Below are 25,061 nucleotides of genomic sequence, written 5' to 3'. Positions count from 1 at the left end.
AGAGAGCTCTGTGTGTGTGTCTACAGTACACCATTGTAAAACGATGCCAAGGGAATAACTGGTGTCATCTTTGCTCCATACCATACTACTACACACTGATCTAGCGTGCTTGTGTGTGTGTGTGTGTGTGTGTGTGTGTGTGTGTGTGTGTGTGTGTGTGTGTGTGTGTGTGTGTGTGTGTGTGTGTGTGTGTGTGTGTGGGGGGGCTTTTGTTTCACACTCCTTCCCCCCCCCCCGCTCTCTTTTGCCTGACTGGACGCTGAGCAGGGAGGCAATTGCTGCAGTGGAGAACAGTAGAGTAAGACTTCCCTTCTCTCCCTCCCTCCCTCTACTTATCCGTCTCTGCCTCTTCCTCCCTCTCTGCCCCATCTCTCCTCTCTCTCCCAGTCCCTCTCTTTCTCAGTCATTCCCTCATATCTGTCTCTTCTCTCTCTCCATCTTTCAGTCCCTCTCTGCCTCTTCTCTCTCTCCCTCTCTCCCCTCTCTCTGTCACACACGCTCATGGCTAAGAAGACAGTACAACAGTCAGCCCCCCAAAAACACACACTGGACAAAAACCCACACACTGGACAAAACTGGAAACCATATTTGCAGTAGCTTCATGACATTTGATCAACAAGAGTATATTTTCAGGATACAGTATGTTTAAACGACGGCGTGTGTGTAGTGAGATTGATGGGGGCGCGCCCCCATCATCAGGTGACCTCCCTAGCTTCCCAGACAGCCATCAGACAGCAGTGATGACAGGAGGAATTAGCAGAGTAACACAACCCAGAGAAAAACCTCCCTCCCATCCCAACCTCCCTGTCCCTGGCCAGCCAGACCTAGTCTACTGCAAGCGAGCGAGAGATCTTACTTGAAAGAAGCCCGGGGGCATGGGTCCACCAGGCATGCCATCGTTGGGGGGCATGTTACCCATCACCGGACTAGGGGCAGCAGCTGCACTCTGCAAAACACAAAGTAAACACACACACACTTAGTACTCTGAAACAAACACACACACACAAGTCATTCACACTCACTACTCACTACAACACATATCTTATACATTATACTACACACAAAGGCATTTAAATAAATCTGTCCCTTCACAACAATAGTCTGATGTAGCCTAGTCTCCACTGCTCAGGGTTTTATTCAACATGAGGAAAGACGTGGCTTGTTTTGGGTGGTTTTGGCGTTTTCAGACAGACAGAAGGAATCAGTGGAGAGGAAGGCGTAACATTATTTGTAACCTGAACGTCTGGCTGAGATTGCTTCTTCTTCGCTGCATTCAGACCATATTAAAAAGACAAGCATCTGTCTCTCTTTATGAATTTGTAAACATTTATGCTGAGTAGAAATACAAAATAAATGGAATATATGTTGTGTGTGTTTTTGTGTGTGTGTGGCTAGCTAGCTGTGGTGAAATCTCTCCTAAGCAGTTAAATGGGGGTTGGAGCCCCCTCCCCCAAGGTATGTAAGGCCCCTCCCCCAAGGTATGTAAGGCAGTGGCTGAGTCTGTTGTGTGTTTCTCAGGCTGTCTATTCACCAGGCAGCACCCAGTGAAGGGGATTACACAGCTGCCCAGAGCCCTCTCCTCCCCTCTCACCCCATGTAACCAGAACCCCCCCAGCCATCCCAGTGCAAACAGCCCCTCCATCCCTGACCCGCTTGGCCCAGACACTCACTAACGGGCCCTGGGGCCACAGGGCAGGCCGTGTGTGTGTGCAACACACTCACTCACTAAGCGGATAAAAAAAGCTTGATGTGATTGTAAGATAATGGTAGTGAGAAGGTATTTTCATTACATATAGTTGAATCAGTTGCCAGGGAACAGAGGCTATGTAGTTACTGCTTTATTCAGTAGACAAAGAAAATATAGTGAATGCATAAGTGGTGGATTATAAATGTCTATAAATATAGCTTCAAACTTGCCCTATCTGGGCGAGGACCAACTGCTGACCATTTAGTTACCGCTCAACGACTTCTAGTGCATACTATGTATGGGAGGCAGCAGTGTGAATGCTTGGTCATGGAGAGGGGGAGAGGGGATAAAAGAGAGGAGAGGGGGAGACGAAAGAGAGTGACTAAGGGAGGGATGTGAAGATGGGAGAGAAAAGAAGAGTGGGAGAGGAGAGAGAGGAGAGTGAGGGGGTGAACAGAATGAATGGAGAGAGGGCAGAGGAGAGGGTGTGAGTGATGAGAGGTGGTTCACTGGGTTTGTCAGCATGTACAGTATTTAGTCAATGGCAGCTGTTTGTCCAGTACAGTGGAGCTGCCATGTTGGCTGATTGGAAATGGAACCCAAGGCCACACTACTACCATCATGCTAATGCTAGAAAGCCATCAGAAACACACACAGCAGCCCTCAGCATGTTAAACATGTACGACTGAGCGAGGGCTGAGACAGTGGAAAACCAATGGAGAGATGGACTAAACAAAAACAGGTATAATGGCGGCACATAGGAATAAAGAATTTTCACTGGTGACCCCAAATAAACTACTGGCAGTTGTATGTCCAGTCAGTTGAGGATACTGTGGACAGAGGATATTCACACACACAGAGACAGACAGTGGTGAGTCTGTCTGAGCAGAGAGAATTACAGGCGGGCTCATCTGCATAATCTGCAGTGTGATCAGAGGTATTCTGGGTAGCTGTGCTGACCGCAGGCGGCCAGTTGGTCAGTAGAAGCTGACATGGACTGCTCAGGGTAGGGAGGAGGAGAGAGGAAGAGGGGAGGGGGTGAGGAGGAGATGAGGGGTACATGTTTGTGGAGCACACAGCCAGTCAGCCAGCCAGCCAGCGATGTTTCACTGCACTCCCAGGTAAAGCAGCAAAAGGCCCGTTCTCCTTGTTGCCATGACAACACCAACCTCAGCTCTCGCTCTCCAGTGCCCATTAAAACCCTCAGGCCGTCAATCATCAGCCTGGCCAGGGAGCAAGAGAGAGCGAAAGACAGAGAGCGAGAGACAGAGAGCGAGAGACAGAGAGCGAGAGAGAGAGAGAGCGAGAGACAGAGAGCGAGAGAGAGCGCGATGTAGTTTAAAGGAGCCTGTGGCTTTTGATAGCTGGTCTGTTAGCCACCTCTATCTCCCCCTCTCTCAATCTCCCCCTCTCTCAAACACACAAGCGGATACACAAAATCCCCACAGTATTGAACCCTTTACACACCATTGTCTCTGCTCCTTCTCTCTCCTGTATTTATGCAGCAGCAGCACTGTGCCCTGCTTACGCTCCCATCCCTCCCTCCTAGCCATCAATAATAAAGTTTATGATGTTTTCTTCCAGTGGGTCTGTATATCTCCTAAGAAAGAACACACAACCAACCCAAACCCATGGATTGTTCTGTGAGCACTCTGAAGTAATTAGCTACTGCTTTTTTAATTATCAGTATCAATTGCTGCCTAGCTGGACATGAGACACTGAGTGAGCGCTGCAATCTGCCCCATTGATCTGGACATCGGTTCCAGGGGGGTAATGGATCCAGTCTTATCTGCTCCGAGACAAGCAGGGCAACACTGATCACCTGCTGGCTGGCCACAACACACACAGACACAGACCGCCAGACACCTACAGACACACACACACTGCTCTGCACATATCCAGGAGTGGATTTAGCCACTCTGCTAAGCCTACAATATCCACCAATGCTATGGCTTTTCTATTTCTGCTACTGGAACAATATGAATATCAGAGTTGGATATGGACAGCAGACTGGAGTTAATTCATGGTAAGACGAAGTAGTCCTGGTTGCTGAGGTTTACGGGGGATGGGAGGATTCAGAAAGAAATACATCTGGAGCTGATGAGCAGGTGGGAGAGGCTCCAGACAGGTTGGAATCAATTAATTTCGGAAAGAGGGTGCTGCGTGCGTGCGTGCGTGCGTGCGTGCGTGCGTGTGTGTGTATCATATGTACATAGTCATACACTCAACCAGTGGCGGGACTGTAGTAGTCAGTAGATCAGAGTGGAACTGGCAGACAGACTGCTTGGCCATGCATCTGCCTGGGATTGGGACTGGGGCTGGAAAGCCTCAGTCGATCTCCATGACAAACCACTGCATTCATGGCCACGCGACTGCTGCCTGTCATCACCACCCCTCCCTCTCCTCCCACTCTCCTCCTCTCCTCAGACCCAGCTTGAACTGCTCCAATAACTATGTCACTGAAGTCAGCTCTATAAAGATTCGCTGGAGAGGCTGGAATGCATAATCAGGGCTGCTGGCTTACAGATGTGCCTTTTAATCAATTGGAGAGAGAGCAGCGTGGCGCAGGAACCTGACTCCAAACATGGCTACATGGGAAAGCACTCCATGACAAGTGGAGAGAGGAGGCCGGCTCGGCACACCGCTTGCTTTCCTCCCACTGCTCCGGCAGCTGTTGTGTCAATCAGGTAAATTAATTATCAGTAAACAAATCTGCCAAGGAGGGAAGAAGGAGCCCCCTTGCCGTCCTGATCTACCACCCTGACCAAGCCAATCCCCAGACCCCTCCCAACCACACACACCTCTGCCTCGGCAGCAACCCACATCAGGGCCCCTGGAACCTCTGACAGCCCTGTGAGATGTCAGCCCAGGAGGAGGCCTCTTGGCTGGGGGACTATCTCTACTCAACACTCGTCTTGCCCCAGACCCCCTGCTTTGGCTCCTGCTGCTTAGCAATCTCCCCATCACAGGCACACGGATGCAGATGTAATACCTGGCTGACACTTGTGCTGAGAGCAGACCAACATATACAATAACCATCAGTGTGTCAGCATGCATCTGTCAGTGTCTGGCTAATGTATGCGCAGTAGTAGAAGAGCCTAACTAGCAGTTAGTTATACATGAGGTGGTAGTGTGTGTGTGTGTGTTCTTGATAGGGTTAACGTGTGACAGACTCTCTGGGGATGTGTGTGTGCCCACATTACAGGTGTAAAAACAACAAACACACCTCTCTCCATTCTCCCTGCATTGGCGTTTAGAGAGCAAGGAGCAGCTACTTACCTGAGCCTGTCTGTCTGTCTGTTGGGGTTAAATTACAACTAAGTAAATCTGACACAAAATCACGTGAGCGCGATGCAACATCAGTCCGGACGCACAGGGCTGTGGAGGCCTTTATTGGCCGCTTCAGATGTTAATGACCAGTGGTGAGGATACCCTTCTGTTAATTTCACTGACCCCCTTCCACTAGTCCCCCCCACTGGCCCTGCTCTTTAACTACTGAGATTAGAGGACACTGAACCCTGCCCACATTCACACAGCTACAAAACAATACATTTAGGAGCACCAGAAAATAACGTTTTAAATCAATTGGGATATACCCTATATTGGCCCTTTATGTATTCTAGCTACTTCTGAAGCACATGTTGTGCCCTAGATACTAAAAGGTAACACCGTAAATACATTTGTTTATAATTTAAAAAAAACCACAATTATATAAACATCTGTTATTGAAATTAAAAAGTCATTTGTTAAATATTAGGTTTCTACATAAAAACGTAAAATCACTATTTTCCTATTGAGATACATTAGATAGAAAATTGTACACTGTCTCTTTAAGAACACTGAGTGAGGACATGCAAGAGATCAGTGATTCATTTATTGCTATGATCATTGATCTACTGAAAAAGCTATCCATTTTCCTTTCTTTCTGTGTCCCCAAATGTTCAATATAGCCTACCAGTAAAGTTACCAGGTTGCTAGCTAGCTAACAACAAGGCTAGCTAAAAAAATATTTAGGCGCATATGCAACCAAAATGTTCACACTTTAGAGCTCTGCACACACACACACCCCCACCCCTCGTAGTGTGAACGGTGAGCACCCCTCATCTGCCTGTGACCTTTCCCTCCCTCATTAGGTCAGTGTCAGCCACTAGAGAAAGGTGCCATGATGGAGCTTAAACGATTTAAATGAAATCAAATCCATTTTTATTTGTCACATGCTTCGTGAACAACAGATGTAGACTAGTGAAATGCTTACTTATGGGCCCTTCCCAAAAATGCAGCTCCAGTCTAAACAAGGACAAGGCACCTCTCCTGACTGCCACTGGCCACACACACGGCTAATTAAGGAATAGGGCGGCTGGCGCTAGAGGACTCCACTGTATGTGTAATATACAGTTGCACAGAGTGTGATGTTGATCTCCGCCTCTCCAAATCCTTTACAACTGCTTTCACATACTGTAGGTGTCACCGCTGCTCTGCTCTGCCGGGGACCATATATAATGTATTGACTGAGTCAGACAGACAGACAGATCCTGGAGATTTCTCCAAATGCACTCTACCGTGCTCCGAGCACGGGAGAGTAAAAATCAAAATATGCGATATGGAGCATAGAGGGCACTTCTCAAATGCGTACTGTGTTTGCATGTTTCAAAATATGTACATCGATGCAAGCTTCAACGGAAAGTATGCAGAGAAATATTACGCAACTGCGTTAAAAATGACACAACGTTTCTTGAAAGCAATGCCGGACATTATTTGAGCTGAAGCGAGAGAAAATATACTCCGACTTCGGAATGAATGTTGCCTATTCACATCTCATATGTTGCCTGAATATAATATTTAATATTGACACGTTCATAAATACATGCCATGTTAATTTTGGCATGTTCACCTGCCTACAATACCCACTGTGGTGTGCATAGATCGCAAGCCCATAGTACGTCAATAGGGCTAAACGGCTAGCTACTACTGTTCGTTAGCCAGATAACAATTCTTCATGGCCATCTACAGTGCCTTGCACTGTATTCACCCCCTTAGCATTTTTTTCTATTTTGTTGCGTTACAACCTGTAATTGAAATACATTTTTATTTGGATTTTATGTAATGGACATACACAAAATAGTCCAAATTGATGAAGTGAAATGAAAAAATAAATTGTTTAAAAAAAAGAATAATGCAAAACTGAAAAGTGGTGTGTGCATATGTATTCACCCCCTTTGCTATGAAGCCCCTAAATAAGATCTGGTGCAACCAATTACCTTCAGAAGTCACATAATTAGTTAAATAAAGTCCACCTGTGTGCTATCTAAGTGTCACATGATCTGTCACATGATCTCAGTATACAGCTGAAGTCGGAAGTTTACATACGCTTAGGTTGGAGTCATTAAAACTCATTTTTCAACCACTCCACAATTTTCTTGTTAACAAACTATAGTTTTGGCAAGTCGGTTAGGACATCTACTTTGTGCACGACACAAGTAATTCTTCCAACAATTGTTTACAGACAGATTATTTCACTTATAATTCACTGTATCACAATTCTAGTAGGTCAGAAGTTTACATACACTGACTGTGCCTTTAAACAGCTTGGAAAATTCCAGAAAATTATGTCATGGCTTTAGAGGCTTCTGATAGGCAAATTGACATAATTTGAGTCAATTGGAGGTGTACCTGTGGATGTATTTCAAGGCCTACCTTCAAACTCGGTGCCACCGCTTGACATCATGGGAAAATCAAAAGAAATCAGCCAAGACTACAGAAAATATTTTTTAGACCTCCACAAGTCTGGTTCATCCTTGGGAGCAATTTCCAAATGCCTGAAGGTACCACGTTCATCTGTACAAACAATAGTCCGCAAGTATAAACACTATGGGACCACGCAGCCGTCATACCGCTCAGGAAGGAGACGTGTTCTGTCTCCTAGAGATGAATGTACTTTGGTGAGAAAAGTGCAAATCAATCCCAGAACAACAGCAATGGACCTTGTAAAGATGTTGGAGGAAACAGGTGCAAAAGTATCTATATCCACAGTAAAATGAGTCCTATATCAATATAACCTTAAAGGCTGCACAGCAAGGAAGAAGCCACTGCTCCAAAACAGCCACAAAAAAGCCAGACTACGGTTTGCAACTGCACATGGGGACAAAGATTGTACTTTTTGGAGAGATGTCCTCTGGTCTGATGAAACAAAAATAGAACTGTTTGGCCACAATGACCATCGTTATGTTTGGAGGAAAAAGGGGGTGGCTTGTAAGCTGAAGAACACCATCCCAAACGTGAAGCACGGGGGTGGCAGCATCATGTTGTTTGGGTTCCTTGCTGCAGGAGGGACTGCACTTCACAAAATAGATGGCATCATGAGGCAGGGAAATTATGTGGATATATTGAAGCAACATCTCAAGACATCAGTAAGGAAGTTAAAGCTTGGTCACAAATGGGTCTTCCAAATGGACAATGACCCCAAGCATACTTCCAAAGTTGTGGCAAAATGGCTTAAGGACAACAAAGTCAAGGTATTGGAGTGGCCATCACAAAGCCCTGACCTCATTCCTATAGAAACTTTGTGGGTAAAACTGAAAAAGCGTGTTCGAGTAAGGAGGCCTACAAACCTGACTCAGTTACACCAGCTCTGTCAGGAGGAATGGGACAAAATTCACACAACTTATTGTGGGAAACTTGTGGAAGGCTACCCGAAATGTTTGACTCAAGTTAAACTATTTAAAGGCAATGCTACCAAATACTAATTGAGTGTATGTAAACTTCTGACCCACTGGGAATGTGATGAAAGAAATAAAAGCTTAAATAAATCATTCTCTCTACTATTATTCTGACATTTCACATTCTTAAAATAAAGTGGTGATCCTAACTGACGTAAGACAGGGAATTTTTACTAGGAATAAATGTCAGAAATTGTGAAAAACTGAGTTTAAATGTATTTGGCTAAGGTGTATGTAAACTTCCGACTTCAACTGTATATACACCTGTTCTGAAAGGCCCCAGAGTCTGCAGCACCACTAAGCAAGGGGCACCACCAAGCAAGCGGCACTATGAAGACCAAGGAGCTCTCCAAACAGGTCACGGACAAAGTTGTAGAGAAGTACAGATCAGGGTTGGGTTATAAAAAAATATTTGAAACTTTGAACATCCCACGGAGCACCATTAAATCCATTATTTAAAAAATGCAAAGAATATGGCACCACAACAAACCTGCCAAGAGAGGGCCGCCCACCAAAACTCACAAACCAGGCAAGGAGGGCATTAATCAGAGAGGCAACAAAGAGTCCAAAGATAACCCTTAACCTATTGGGGATGGGGGCGCTGTTTAGACTATTTATGCTAATTGGGTAATTTTTGAAACGGCTTCCCACAAAATCCTTGATCGTACAATATGCATATTATTATTATTATTGGATAGAAAACAGTCTATAGTTTCTATAGGAGTTGAAATTTTGTCTCTAAGTGGAACAGAGCCCATTCTACAGCAATTTCCCTGACATGGATTCAGATTTCAGAAATGTTGGCCACTGTTCTGAAGTCAGTTAAAAGGGCACTGTCATTGCTATGACTGTACGGACACTTCTTACGTCTTCCCCTGGATGCCTTTACGTGATGACGATTCCAATGGGGTCGATTGCGCGTTCACAGGCCCTATAAATCAAAAAACCCTGTAGCTAGCAAGTCTTTTGTTGGTGCGTCACGCGCGTGGAGGACACCGACCCTCTCCTGTTCCAAGCGTTAGTTTAGCCTGTTATATTTCTCCGGTCATCTTTTCACTCGTTATAGGAGTTAAAAACATCATAAGGTAGTTAATTTAACCTGTTGGGGATGGGGGCGCTGTTTAGACTATTTATGCTAATGTGGCTAATTTTTTAAACGGCTTCCCACAAAATCCTTGATCGTACAATATGCATATTATTATTATTATTGGATAGAAAACAGTCTATAGTTTCTATAGGAGTTGAAATTTTGTCTCTAAGTGGAACAGAGCCCATTCTACAGCAATTTCCCTGACATGGAGTCAGATTTGAGAAATGTTGGCCACTTTTCTGAAGTCAGTTAAAAGGGCACTGTCGTTGCTATGACTATACGGACACTTCTTACGTCTTCCCCTGGATGCCTTTACGTGATGACGATTCCAACGGGCTCGATTGCGCGTTCACAGGCCCTACAAATGAAAAAACTCTGAAGCTAGTCATTCTTTGGGAGCTGCGTAACGCGCGTGGAAGACACCGACCCTCTCCTGTTCCAAGCGTTAGTTTAGCCTGTTATATTTCTCCGGTCATCTTTTCACTCGTTATACGAGTTACAAACATCATAAAGTAGTTAATTTAAAGCGTTTTATAGCAATTTATATCCGTTTAGTGCGATTTTGGGACATTTATTTTTGCAACGATGTGAAAAGTTGGGCACGCTTTTCAGTTCATCCCGAACGTAGTTGACATTTCCACATGGCAAGAGGACAGCTTTCCACCAAAAGACGATTTCTCCCAAGAAAGGATCCTTTGCCCAAGATACTGATGGAAGAACAGCTCAAGGTAGGACATTTTTATTATGATAAATCGTGTTTCTGTCGAAACATTTTAGTGGCTTAGGACGCCATGTTTTTTGACGTAGCTTCGCTTGGCGCAAACTGTATTGAAAAGTAAGGATAAATTAAAAAATGTAATAACGCAATTGTATTAAGAATTAAATTGTCTATCAATCCCTGTCCACCCTATATTTTTTAGTCACGTTTATGAGTATTTATGTATAAGAGTAGATCACTGTCTAAGTGGCGCAAGGACATTTTCTGACCAGCTGAGCTACATTTCACATTGTCTAACCATGATTTTGGTGGCTAAATATAAACATTTTCGATCAAACTGTATATGCATGTTGTAATGTGATGTTACAGGAGTGTCATCGGAAGAATTCTGAGAAGGTTAGTGAAAAAATTAATATCTTTTGGCGATGTTGACTTTTATCGCTCACTTTGGCTAGAATCAATGCTGGGCTGCTAATTGCTATGTGCTAAGCTAATATAACGATTTATTGTGTTTTCGCTGTAAGACACTTAGAAAATCTGAAATATTGTCTGTATTCACAGGATCTGTGTCTTTCGATTCGTGTATGCTGTGTATTTTTACGAAATGTTTGATGATTAGTAGTTAGGTAAACACGTTGCTCATTGTAATTATTCTAGTCCATTTGTGATGGTGGGTGCAATTGTAAACTATGCCATATACCTGAAATATGCACTTTTTTCTAACAAAACCTATCCCATACCATAAATATGTTATCAGACTGTCATCTAATGAGTTTTTTTGTTGGTTAGGGGCTATAAATATCTTAGTTTAGCCGAATTGGTGATGGCTACTGGTGTTGGTGGACAAATAAAAGATGGTGGATTATGCTAATGTGTTTTTAGGTAATAGATGTACATCTTTACATATTGTGTCTTCCCTGTAAAACATTTTAAAAATCGGAAATGTTGACTGGATTCATAAGATCTGTGTCTTTCATTAGCTGTATTGGACTTTAATGTGTGAAAGTTAAATATTTAAAAAAAATATTTTTTTTGAATTTCGCGGCACTGGTTTTTCAGTGGGGGGGGGGGGGGGGGTGTGCCGCTAGCGCCACGCTGATCCTAGACAGGTTAAAGCGTTTTATAGCAATTTATATCCGTTTAGTGCGATTTTGGGACATTTATTTCTTTAACGCTGTGAATAGGTGGGCACGCTTTCAGTTCATCCCGAACGCAGTTGGCATTTCCACATGGCAAGAGGACAGCTTTCCACCAAAAGACGATTCCTCCCAAGAAAGGATCCTTTGCCCAAGATACTGATGGAAGAACAGCTCAAGGTAGGACATTTTTATTATGATAAATCGTGTTTCTGTCGAAACATTTTAGTGGCTTAGGACGCCATGTTTTTTGACGTAGCTTCGCTTGGCGCAAACTGTATTGAAAAGTAAGGATAAATTAAAAAATGTAATAACGCAATTGTATTAAGAATTAAATTGTCTATCAATCCCTGTCCACCCTATATTTTTTAGTCACGTTTATGAGTATGTATAAGAGTAGATCACTGTCTAAGTGGCGCAAGGAAATTTTCTGACCAACTGAGCTACATTTCACATTGTCTAACCATGATTTTGGTGGCTAAATATAAACATTTTCGATCAAACTGTATATGCATGTTGTAATGTGATGTTACAGGAGTGTCATCGGAAGAATTCTGAGAAGGTTAGTGAAAAAATTAATATCTTTTGGCGATGTTGACTTTTATCGCTCACTTTGGCTAGAATCAATGCTGGGCTGCTATGTGGTATGTGCTATGCTAATATAACGATTTATTGTGTTTTCGCTGTAAGACACTTAGAAAATCTGAAATATTGTCTGTATTCACAGGATCTGTGTCTTTCGATTCGTGTATGCTGTGTATTTTTACGAAATGTTTGATGATTAGTAAGTAGGTAAACACGTTGCTCTAAGTAGTTTTTCTATTCCATTTGTGACGGTGGGTGCAATTGTAACCTATGCCATCTACCTGAAATATGCACTTTTTTCTAACAAAACCTATCCCATACCATAAATATGTTATCAGACTGTCATCTAATGAGTTTTTTTGTTGGTTAGGGGCTATAAATATCTTAGTTTAGCCGAATTGGTGATGGCTACTGGTGTTGGTGGACAAATAAAAGATGGTGGATTATGCTAATGTGTTTTTAGGTAATAGATGTACATCTTTACATATTGTGTCTTCCCTGTAAAACATTTTAAAAATCGGACATGTTGACTGGATTCACAAGATCTGTGTCTTTCATTAGCTGTATTGGACTTTAATGTGTGAAAGTTAAATATTTAAAAAAAATATTTTTTTTGAATTTCGCGGCACTGGTTTTTCAGTGGGGGGGGGGGGGGGGTGTGCCGCTAGCGCCACGCTGATCCTAGACAGGTTAAGGAGCTGCAAAGCTCCACAGCGGAGATTGGAGTATCTGTCCATAGGACCACTTTATGCAGTATACGCCACAGAGCTGGGCTTTACGGAAGAGTGGCCAGGAAAAAAAGCCATTGATTAAAGAAAAAAATAATTAAATGCGTTTGGTGTTCGCCAAAAGGCAATTTGGGAGACTCCCCAAACATATGGAAGAAGGTACTCTGGTCAGATGAGACTAAAATGGAGCTTTTTGGCCATTGAGGAAAACGCTATGTCTGGCACAAACGCAACACCTCTCATCACCCCATGAACACCATCCCCACAGTGAAGCATGGTGGTGACAGCATCATGCTGTGGAGATGTTTTTCATCGGCAGTGACTGGGAACCTGGTCAGAATTGAAGGAATGATGGATGTTGGGGGGGGGGAATGGTTATGCACGCTGAAGTTCCGTTTTTTTGTGTTACTTCTTGTTTGCTTCACAATAAAATATATTTTGGATCTCCAAAGTGGTAGGCATGTTGTGTAAATCAGATGATCCAAACTCCCCAAAAATACATTTTAATTCCAGGGTGTAAGGCACAAAATAGGAAAAATGTCAAGGGGGGTGAATACTTTCCCAAGCCACTGTAGCTAGCTACCCATGAAGAATAGACATCTACCTCGCAGAACATTAGTTTTAGGTCATTCTTGCCTGATTAACTAGCTGGCTAGCTAGATTATTATGATTCACATATAGCTAGCTGATAATTATGTCATAAAACGTTTTCTTTGTGAATATCTTGTTTCGTCTCTATTGTTGTACTTGTCCTGGCTGGAAGAAGGTTCAGTGAAGGGGGAGGTGCAGCATTAGGTTATACAGAAGGGGGAGTTCGAGTGTTTCTCTAAAGTAATGTTTTATGTGTTCTTCACACAAGAACGTACTCAAGAGAACGTCCTCTGACAATGCACTTGGAGCATGAGAGTGTGGAGCACGGGAGTCTGCATATTGAGAAACACTCCTTGTCTTTTTCACTCATGAGTTAACTTCAGTCAATGGTAGTATATGGCTGGAATAGTAAGTGTATGTTTTTTCTAAAAGGTTATTTTGAGAATGAGGTTTGAAGCAATTCGGACTCTAGAAACAATAAAACTAACAATATAAACACCAAATCCAACAGGTCCAGCACCTTGGCATTGAATACTACGCACACAGACCTCAGATAGGGTAGCCAGAGTGAACTGTATAATCCCTGTCTGCCAATGAGATGTCCAATGAGATGTCTACAGAAATCATCACGGCAGTTCTGATGCACCGTTTCCTACCTGCAGGCTGCCTGATCAAAGGGCTCATTTTGTAGGCCTCAGACAGACTTCCTCTCTCTCCAACACTTAAAGGACCAGCGTAGTTCCTAACCGGGATCCCAGTACCCCAACTTGGCCAGAAGGTTTGTATAATATAATATACTTTATGGGCCAGCCCTCCTTTGGGACTTATTAAAAATGAAGAGTTTCTGGCAGTCTGGTTACCAAAATCCACCCTCTCCCTTTTTCTTTGCCTTTTTCCTCTCTCACTATCCCTGCACAACTGGATTTGCAGAGTTGCGAAAGTGGAGGATGGAGGGAGGTGAGGGGAGGCTTTAACAGGGAGAAAGAGGGGAAAAGATTAAGAGAAAGAAAGAGCAAGGAAGTTAGAGAGAGGTGCAAACATTCCAGAACGCCAAAGGCAATATGGTTCAACCTTAAAAGCCTAAACGAGACGTCTAAAAATCGCAACAATGAAATATTTACCATATATTACTCCTACTAATGTAGTAATATAGTCAAATGAGCTTTGCAAACAGAGGAAGGAGAGAAAGGTGAGGGAAGAGACGAGAGCCGGAGCAGTTCTCTCAACCGTGTGGTTTCTGAGAGCTACTTTCAGGGACAGTATCACTTGCATGCTGTCAGTATTGTCAGAAATGCTAATAAAGAACTAAGTAACAAATCTCCAATTGAACACACATACACCTCCGAATTAGGTGGGCAATAGATGAGGGTTGAGCTGCGTGTGGAAGGCTGAGACCTTTAAAACGGTCCAAGTCAGCCCAGTCTGATCCAGTTCCAGCTTAGCCAACCTATTTTCGATAGGGAGTATTACAGGCCTGGCTGGCTGGAAGGGCATTCTCAGGGGAACAGGCGTCAACTCCAAATCCAGAGGCGGGTAAGGCGTAAGGGGTGATTGCCAACCTTTCACTCAGGAGCACCACTGCCCCTATCTCCCCTCTGACCCTCCCCAACGGAGGCACCAGTCCTTTGTTGACTAACCCTCAGCTCATACACCTAATGGTATACCTAGTGATGACTGTGTGACTACTTGGGGAACCACTGGCTGTTGTTGACCATCTCATGTCAGTGTTGCTGTGACACCAGCTTCTGGAAACATTTTGGTAAGTACATAATACTAGGGATGCACTTAGAGTCTTCGACCGCTACTCTAACAAAGTGATTTTCGAAGAAACACAAAAAAGCATAGGTAGGAATTTCCTTGCGCTCACCCACGATGCACATACATTTCAGAAAGCCATTGTCGAATATGATCCAAGTGAAAATCAACTAGTAGGTTTATAAACATATCTTTTTTTCAAGGACAAAGGGAGCTAGAGGGAACAAGAATCAGACGAGGAATTCACAGGCGATGAGAAAAAGGCAAATGTTGGACCTCCTAATAAAGAGCAGCTGTCTTTTCAGCATACCGAGACAAAGGTTTCCCCCTGTACGCCCCACGCACACAGACCTCCCGCTCCACTCCTCTCCAGGTCTCTGTGCTGTTTCTCAGGTCAGAGTCAGTAACCTAGTGGCCATCAGGACCCAGGAGCACAGCAGAGCACAGCACCCCAAGCTCCTGCAAGAGAGAGGGGGGAGGATGAGAGGTGGAAGGAGATGGAAAGGGAGACAGCCACCACATTCCCAAGACAATGGAGGGTCTGTGGAGCTGCCTGGACCTTTGAGGGGCCTGGGGCAGAAAGAAAGAACGAGTGGCAGAGAGAAAGAATGAGGGAGGAGAGCGAGAAAAGGAAAGATAGAAGAGAGAGAAAGAGGGAGTAAACAGTGTAGAACGAGAGGGCAGAGGGAGAGACAGAGCAGGAGAGTGTGGACAAAGGGGAGGAGGTGTAAGAGTGAGTGAGGGTTGGCACGGCTGTAGTATGGAACTGATAAGGATAACATGGGATGAAAGAGAGCAGGGGGAAAAAAGGAGGGAGCTAGTTTTCAAGAATATAGGATAGGAGAGCTGAGGAACAGAACAGCTCTCTCGCTCCCTTTCTCTCACGTCGCCTGCCTGCCTACCTGTGCAGCCATTACAGAACTCTGGGAAGACAAATTGTTCTGTGCGCTGCACCACCAAGCATACACACATGGTCATTTAAAATCCCTTTGTCATTAGCTGTCACTGAGGACTACATGAGTAAAAGGCAGGAGTTATTTGTGAGTGGCACTCCCATAAATCACGTCTCTGTCCATCCACCCTGGCCCGCGTCACTTGGAGCACAGGGGAGAGACAAGCGACTGGCAGCAGAACCACGTTCACTAGCAGAGTTCACTGGGCTGGCGGTGGGGCAGGCAGGCAGGCAAACACACACGTCAAACAGCCAGCACCCTGACACTTCCTGGGTTCCAACTGCCACTTGGGCACTATCTGGTAAATATTTACCGACCAATATGATTGTAATGAGGGAGAGGGGATGTGAGAGGAAAAGAGATGAGAGTAGAGAGAGGGCAGTGGTAAGATTTCCAGAGAGCACCTCTTAACATGCGTGTGCATGTTCGTGAGCTAACTTGCACCAGATTCACCATAAATAAATACATCCTAATAGAAACATTTCTCACCCTGCATAAAGCACACCACTATCATGCTCTCTCAGAGAGAGAGAGAGAGAGAGACAGAGAGAGTGAGTGAGTGAGGGGTCAGAGATCCCCCCCCCCCATTATTTTTTGTTGTGAGAGGGGCTCCAGTAGCTGGCTAAGAAGCCCATTAGACTCCTCAGCGGAAGGGATTCATAGGAGTGAAACATGCTTATGGTTTACTCCTGTTTGGTTTGTTCTGAGCGGTTTCCTAAGTATTTTACCCCCTCTAACAGCACCCCTCCTCCCAGCCAGCCACTCTCCCATCCGACCCCTGGGCCTTACCTCCCCAACCACACAGGCTGTCTTGTAGCAGTGCTGCGACCCCCTCTCTGTGCCTCCTTTTCAACTTCTGGTTTTGATTTGGTAGCAACCGCCCTTTGACCCTTTCTCTGTGACACTGTACATTGCTGCTTACTGGAAAGGGATAGTCAAACGCGTTTGCAGGCACAGCTAGAGACGTTTACTCCTTCTAGGGTGTATGGATACACACCAACAAACAGGCAAAGACATGAGCCCACACACACACAGATCAACACAAGGGACCATATTCATAGCCACATGCTCCCCCTTCTCGATTATTAGTCTAAATATGTCAGTGATCACAGAGAGGCAGACCGCCCTGATCTCACACTCTCTCCCTCCTCCTCCTGCCTCTCGTTGCCTCTCCCTCCAGTCCCTCACTCTACTCTCCTTCGCTCTCCCCCTCACTCTCCTCTCCTTCGCTCTCCTCCTCACTCTCCTCTCCTTCGCTCTCCCCCTCACTCTCCTCTCATCTCTCTTGCTCTCTTTTCTCCCTCTTTCATACAGAGTTTTTATTAGCTATGTTCACTTAGAGCCGAGGCGGCAGCCTGCCAAACTCCACATAAACACGGTGCACTGAATTTCACAGCCATTCCGCAGGTAATGCAAACACTGAAAAGATTTCAGCCACATCAACAGTCCACTGTATCTCAGTCAGAACCATTGCCTCTGTGCTTTGAATTTAATCTTGCAAGATCAATTAAGAAAGTTTTCATGAACAGGTGTTCATGAAATTTAAGAAAAGTGGATCTTCCAACGTTCTCTGGATCAAATGCAATAAACTGAAATGGAAACAATGATATTAATTCAGGAGGAATGCACACATTTTAGGGCTGCAAAAGTTGGTTTCGAACCAGAGTCAGTCCTTGGTTTCTGGCCTCACGTCACATCAGAACCATGGTAATATTTCAGAAGTCAAGGCTTCCATCTTTTCTTCATCAATGAACGCAAGATCTTTCAGCCCAAACTCACAGCTAGCCACAGAATTGGCAGGTGCAGCACATACAACCAGGGTTCCACAAAACTAGCACACACACACACACAGAGATAACTGCATGCGCTAGAAGGTACTTTGAGAGCACCATCTCACAGTACATTGAAACTGATGTATGATTCATATACTAGGCCTATATAAAATAACATATCAAAGCTTCTAAAATGACACCACAAGCCTCTTGTCTTCAGTCTGGCCAAGAATAGACATGGCCACTAGGACCTAGGGGAGATCCCTTATGGACACACCCCCACATCCTTTAACACACAGTACCCAGACTGCCTCCTTCTCCCTCTCTTTATGCTAATTCTGCATGTGAACATGAGCAGGTCGCAGAGTCCCTGGAGGAGAAATAGGGTCGTCTGCCTCCACTCTCCTACCCCCCCGCACCCCACGACCAACCCCCAGCCAATAGAGTCTGGGTGTCAGGCAGCTCACAGAAGTCGTTGTCATGGTGACAGCTCCTGTCTGTGCTCTGTCCCTCAGGCATCTCAGATCGAGAAAGCATCGTGTTTACGATAGAGAGGAAGAGAGGAGAAAGAGAGAGGCAGAGAAAGAGGCAGAGAGAGGGAGCGCAGAGGAGAGAGAATCTGTGTGTGCTAGACAGAGGAGAGAAAGAAAGAAAAAGGAGGGGTTAAAGATGAGGGCAGAGAGAGGGAGAGAAAAACAGAGCTAGAGAAATATGTGAGGGACAGAGATGGGAAGGAGGGGGGATGAAACTGTCCTTCTTTGACAAGCTATTGTTCTGCTGATCTGTAGTTTGGGAGGGCGGTGTGTGGGCCGGGCGGGGCACGCCTCCCCGCTGGGGGGCTCACATGGCCTGCAGACACCCAGGCATCTCACACCGCTATTCCTGGCACCTCAACCCAATCTCTGACCTTTCCTTAACTCCAGCAGACAGACAAGGCTGACCCAGTCACAGGACCAGTCCCACTTTTATTCCTACTCTCTCCTTCTATCCCTCAGGGTTGCACATGGACCCCCTGCACATTTGCTCTGGATCATGTAACAAGCACTAAACACCCGGCACCTGGTGTCACCTAAAATAAGATCGCCAGCCGCTGATCCGTGCGTGGCGTGACGACGACAGGCTGCTCAGTGGGGCTGTGTCAACGCCAGGGCCAGGGCCTGAGCCAGGGCTCCATCAGGAAGACTCCTCACCCACAGCCAGATACCACGGAACAACATCCCAGACACACAGCACCAGGGAGAGGGACACACATGGCACTATCATATGGCAGCAACATCATATCCTAACCATGCCATAGCCATCATAGAACACACTAGCCAAGCCAGATATGAGCCAATAGCCGCTTGGCCATCTTCCTGGTCACCTATTATTGTAAAGAATGAAACGCACAGAGAATCTCACAGCCGATAGAATGCCGATAGGTACTTATCACAGTGGGAGGCCGTTCCTTCTCTTGCTAGAACTAAAGCGGTACCTGCTGTGTGCCGACCCAGTAGCAACAAACCTGCCCTTTCTATTTGTAGAATGACAATGCTCGTCAGTGGCCAATAACATGACTTTGAGCCAATCAGAGAGCATGAACCCCCACGTGGGGGAGACAACAGGAGTGAAAACAAAAATTAAAATAAATTTTCACCTTACATTCTTATTTATCCAACCCAACTATCACAAGTGCATAGCATACAGAACCTATTTTGAGTGGGATTTCTCCTGCAGATCCTCAGCTGGTTGCTGCTGGAGTAAAACGGGGCTTTTATAAGCCCATTCATTGCTCAACAATTGAAAATGCAATCGCGTGTTAAAAACAGTTATGTGCACGATTAAAAAGAGCTTCTACTCGTAATTGAAGCTTGCCTCCCACTCACCATTCTTGTGCAGGCAACAGGCTATCAGCGCGTCACCCACCACTTTACAATGTAAACTGGAAGCAGTATGCATTTTGAAAACATACTTAACGGATGAAATTTTATTTTCGTGTCAAATCGCCAATTGGCAACCCATCACTTTTGGGATTAATTGACACATTAACAAACATTACAATAATTCACTACGGTAATTAAATGATCATTCTTCTTCCAGCGTACTCTGCATTGCCCATCAAAAAAAAAATACAATACATCAATACATAATAGTCAATAAGGTTATCCAAACAATAATTACATCCCTATCCTTAATTGTTTGAAATCTTAATGTTTTATTTCCTATTATGAGGCATTTCTTACCTTGCTTCAAAGTAGCCTATAGGCAAAATCTCACCATGGAAACGTGGAGGCATATCTTTCATAAAGACTTCATTGGCGACATGTGACTTTGGGGAAGCTTACAATTTATCCAACCATTTCTACTGTTCTGCGTACCAGTTATGATTTTCAAAATGCGCATTTTCATGGAACAGTTTCATTTCAATAATAACGTTTTTGTTTCTCAAAAGCTTTGTCACATGTTTAATCATAAAAATATGAATTAAAATGATAAAAAAAAAAAAAAAAGTTAAGTCAACTATTGTGAAATACCCAGCCTCTGCCATAGACACATTGATACACCATGATCCAACGGCGGCTGAAATATTTACAAATCTTGTAAATGATGGTTATGAAATAAACCAAAACATGATTCTCACAAGTGTAGCAAGTTGCGAACGCTGCAAACAAAACATTTCCACTCCAAGAATGAGAACAGTAAACTACTAATTATTAATACATGCAGTAGCCCTTTCCTGCAGTCAATGACCAAAAGCACCCTCTTTGCCCTCATGGGAGGATTGTAATTTTTTAAATAATTAATGCTTTTTTGGGGGGGGGGACAAAAATCAGGTGTTTCTATGTCAAACGGTTTGTTATACTGTATTTCAGTATTCTGTGATGTACAGTGGCAAGAAAACGTATGTGAACCCTTTGGAAATACCTGGATTTCTGCATAAATTGGTCATAAAATTTGATCTGATCATCTAGGTCACAACAATAGACAAACACAGTCTGCTTAAACTAATAACACACAAACAATTACACGTTTTCGTGTCTTTATTGAACACCTCATGTAAACATTCATAGTGCAGGGTGGGAAAGTATGTGAACCCTTGGATTTCATAACTGGTTGACCCTCCATTAAATAACCTCAACCAAACGTTTTCTATAGTTGCGGATCAGACCTGCACAATGGTCTGGAGGAATTTTAGACTATTTGTCTTCACAAAACTGTTTCAGTTCAGCAATATCCTTCGGATGTCTGGTGTGAACTGCTCTCGAGGTCATGCCACAGCATCTCAATCGGGTTGAGGTCAGGACTCTGACTGGGCGTATTTTCTTCTGTTGAAGAAATTCTGTTGTTGATTAACTTCTGTTGCATCACCCAACTTCTGTTGAGCTTCAATTGGCGGACAGATAGCCTTACATTCTCCTGCAAAATGTCTTGCTAAACTTGGGAATTCATTTTTCCGTTGATGATCACAAGCTGTCCAGGCCCTGAGGCAGCAAAGCGTCTCTTAACCATGATGCTCCCTCCACCATACTTTACAGTTGGGATTAGGTTTTGATGTTGGTGTGCTGTGCCTTTTTTCTCCACATACAATTTAAGTCGGACGTTTACATACACCTTAGCCAAATACATTTAAACTCCGTTTTTCACAATTCCTGACATTTAATCCTTGTAAAAATTCCCTGTATTAGGTCAGTTAGGATCACCACTTTATTTTAAGAATGTGAAATGTCAGAATAACAGTAGAGACAATGATTTATTTCAGCTTTATTTCTTCCATCACATTCCCAGTGGGTCAGATTAGTATTTGGTAGCATTGCCTTTAAATAGTTTAACTTGGGTCAAACGTTTCAGGTAGCCTTCCACAAGCTTCCCACAATAAGTTGTGTGAATGTTGGCCCATTCCTCCTGACAGGGCTGGTGTAACTGAGTCAGGTTTTTAGGCCTCCTTGCTCGCACAAGCTTTTTCAGTTCTGCCCACAAATGTTCTATAGGATTGAGGTCAGGGCTTTGTGATGGCCACTCCAATACCTTGACCTTGTTGTCCTTAAGCCATTTTGCCATAACTTTGGAAGTATGCTTGGGGTCATTGTCCATTTGTAAGACCCATTTGCGACCAAGCTTTAACTGATATCTTGAGATGTTGCTTCAATATATCCGCATAATTTTCCAACCTCTTGATGCCATCTATTTTGTGAAGTGCACCAGTCCCTCCTGCAGCAAAGCACCCCCACAACATGATGCTGCCACCCCCGTGCTTCATGGTTGGGATGGTGTTCTTCGGCTTGCAAGCCTCCCCCTTTTTCCTCCAAACATAACGATGGTCATTATGGCCAAACAGTTCTATTTTTGTTTCATCAGACCAGAGGACATTTCTCCAAAAAGTACAATCTTTGTCCTCATGTGCAGTTGCAAACCGTAGTCTGGCTTTTTTATGGCGGCTTCCTTGCTGAGCGGCCTTTCAGGTTATGTCGATATAGGACTCGTTTTACTGTGGATATAGATACTTTTGTACCGGTTTCCTTCAGCATCTTTACAAGGTCCTTTGCTGTTGTTCTGGGATTGATTTGCACTTTTCGCACCAAAGTATGTTCATCTCTAGGAGACAGAACGCGCCTCCTTCCTGAGCGGTATGACGGCTGCGTGGTCCCATGGTGTTTATACTTGCGTGCTATTGTTTGTACAGATGAACGTGGTACCTTCAGGCATTTGGAAATTGCTCCCAAGGATGAACCAGACTTGTGTTTTTTTTCTGAGGTCTTGGCTGATTTCTTTTCATTTCCCCATGATGTCAAGCAAAGAGGCACTGAGTTTGAAGGTAGGCCTTGAAATACATCCACAGGTACACCTCCAATTGACTCAAATTATGTTAATTAGCCTATCAGAAGCTTCTAAAGCCATTACATCATTTTCTGGATTTTTCCAAGCTGTTTAAAGGCACAGTCAACTTAGTGTATAAAAACTTCTGACCCACTGGAATTGTGATACAGTGAATTATAAGTGAAATAATCTGTCGGTAAACAATTGTTGGAAAAATTACTTGTGTCATGCACAAAGTACATGTCTTTACCGACTTGCCAAAACCATAGTTTGTTAACAAGAAATTTGTGGAGTGGTTGAAAAATGAGTTTCAATGACTAAGTGTATGTAAACTTCCAACTCCAACTGTTTATTGATTACAATTATTCCCGAAAGGGAGCGTTCATGTGCAAAGGATTAGCACTTCAATTAATATAATTATAGTAGTACTGTGTGTAGTGAGCCCTCTTATTTCCCGCCTTTTCAGTATACACACACTTCCCTTTGTCCACCAAGCCGTCTTTATGGCTTTGCCCACTAGGGAACCTCCCCTATCATTTCCTTGTAACCATAACTGTTGTTTGTTTATGCATTTCTGTGATTATTTAGTTAGTTAGTAAATAAATGAAGCTCTTCTTCTGTTGGCCCTCCAATATGTCCCATAAACATCATAAATGGTCCTTTTGTTCAATAAATTTCGTTGTTATATCCTCAAAATGTCAATTTATTTGGGGCGTTTGACTCAGAAAAACACCGGTTCCAACTCGCACAACATGACCACAAAATATCTAATAAGTTACCTGTAATCTTGATCCAAACATTTCAAACAACTTTGCTAAGACAACTTTAGTTATTTTTTAACGTAAATCATCGATACAATTTAAGACGGGATAAACTGCGTTCAATAGCGGATAAAAACAAAGTGGAGCGAGCTTTCAGGTCGTGCGCCCAAACCACAACAGTACACTAGACTCGACCCTCGTTCTGAACAGCCCTACCTCTTCATTACGCAAAAGAAAAACATCAACCAATTTCTAAAGACTGTTGACATCCAGTGGAAGCGATAGGAACTGCAAGCAAGTGTCTTAGAAATCTAGATCCAGCCTCCCGGGTGGCGCAGTGGTCTAGGACACTGCATCGCAGTGCTAGCTGCGCCACCAGAGTCTCTGGGTTCGCGCCCAGGCTCTGTCGCAGCCGGCCGCGACCGGGAGGTCCGTGGGGCGAAGCACAATTGGCCTAGCGTCGTCCGGGTTAGGGAGGGTTTGGCCGGTAGGGATATCCTTGTCTCAACGCACTCCAGCGACTCGTGGCGGGCCGGGCGCAGTGCGCGCTAACCAAGGGGGCCAGGTGCACGTGTTTCCTCCGACACATTGGTGCGGCTGGCTTCCGGGTTGGAGGCTGGCTTCCGCGCTGTGTTAAGAAGCAGTGCGGCTTGGTTGGGTTGTGCTTCGGAGGACGCGTGGCTTTCGACCTTCGTCTCTCCCGAGCACGTATGGGAGTTGTAGCGATGAGACAAGATAGTAATTACTAGCGATTGGATACCACGAAAATTGGGGAGAAAAGGGGATAAAAAATAATAATAATAAATAATAAAAAATAAAATAAAAAAGAAATCTAGATCCACATTGAAAACCCATTGAAAACAGTCACCTCCAAAAAAAAAAATCCTGGATGGTTTGCCCTCAGGGTTTCGCATGCCAAATAAGTTCTGTTATACTCATAGCTATAATTGTAACACTTTTAGACACTGTAGAGTGTTTTCTATCCAAATCTACCAATTATATGCATATCCTAGCCTCTACGTCTGAGTAGCAGGCAGTTTACTTTGGGCACGCTTTTCATCTGGACTTACAAATACAGCCCCCTAGCCCGAAGAGGTTTTAAGGATACTTTTGGTTACAACCGCTGGTGCTAGCTAGTGAATATGCTAACATTAGCAGGCCAGCTAAACATTTGGCTATGGGCTGGCACTATCAGTATGGGATTATGAAGAGTAAATTAAATTATATATCGTACCATCAAAGGCTTTATACAAAATAGCAACATTAGCGCAGCTAGCTAGCTAACATTGAAATCTAGACCATAAACTAAGCAACACAGAGACATGCATTACCAAACAATGCTACCAATGCTCTGGATTGGAGTATTTTAACAAGGCTGAGTGGCTGACAACTTCAAGCTCTTTGCTGTGTGAACACAAAAGAGATTGACTGCCGAAGTACTGTCAGCAGGCAAACGTTAACAATCCTACCTTTGAGTCTGAGCTATAAGCTATAGTAATGGTGATATTATTGCACAGGTGACAGGGAACAGAGCTCCAACATGCAGTCAAACTAGGGAACTACATTACCAAAAATTCACACTGCTTGTTAATCATCCACTGCTACAGTATCGCTGCCATCGTCAAGGATATGCCTCTTTCCTTCGCAAGGCTTATCCAAGGTGACAATTGTAAGGTAAACTATTGGAGAGGGACATTACCCCCACAGGAACCCCTTCTGAAGTTGGAGGTTAGCTAAGCTCCTTTTCATAATATCAGAACAGAACTGGACAAGTA

At 44.1% G+C, this 25,061-nt stretch overlaps 1 protein-coding gene across 2 annotated transcripts in view; it reads right to left on the bottom strand.

Moving 5' to 3' along the window:
* LOC129855155 (single-stranded DNA-binding protein 3-like) overlaps positions 1 to 25,061 on the bottom strand; it is a 150,842-nt gene that overhangs the window by 31,186 nt on the left and 94,595 nt on the right. For both annotated transcript variants that reach the window (XM_055922529.1, XM_055922530.1), the window contains exon 5: positions 857 to 946. In XM_055922529.1, coding sequence (XP_055778504.1) covers positions 857 to 946 — 90 coding nt within the window. The remainder of the gene's footprint in view (positions 1 to 856; positions 947 to 25,061) is intronic.

Source organism: Salvelinus fontinalis, chromosome 5 (assembly GCF_029448725.1).
Source record: "Salvelinus fontinalis isolate EN_2023a chromosome 5, ASM2944872v1, whole genome shotgun sequence".
NCBI lineage: Eukaryota > Metazoa > Chordata > Actinopteri > Salmoniformes > Salmonidae > Salvelinus > Salvelinus fontinalis.
The sequence above is the reverse complement of the archived record's forward strand: the minus strand, read 5'-3'. Positions and strand labels throughout refer to the sequence as shown.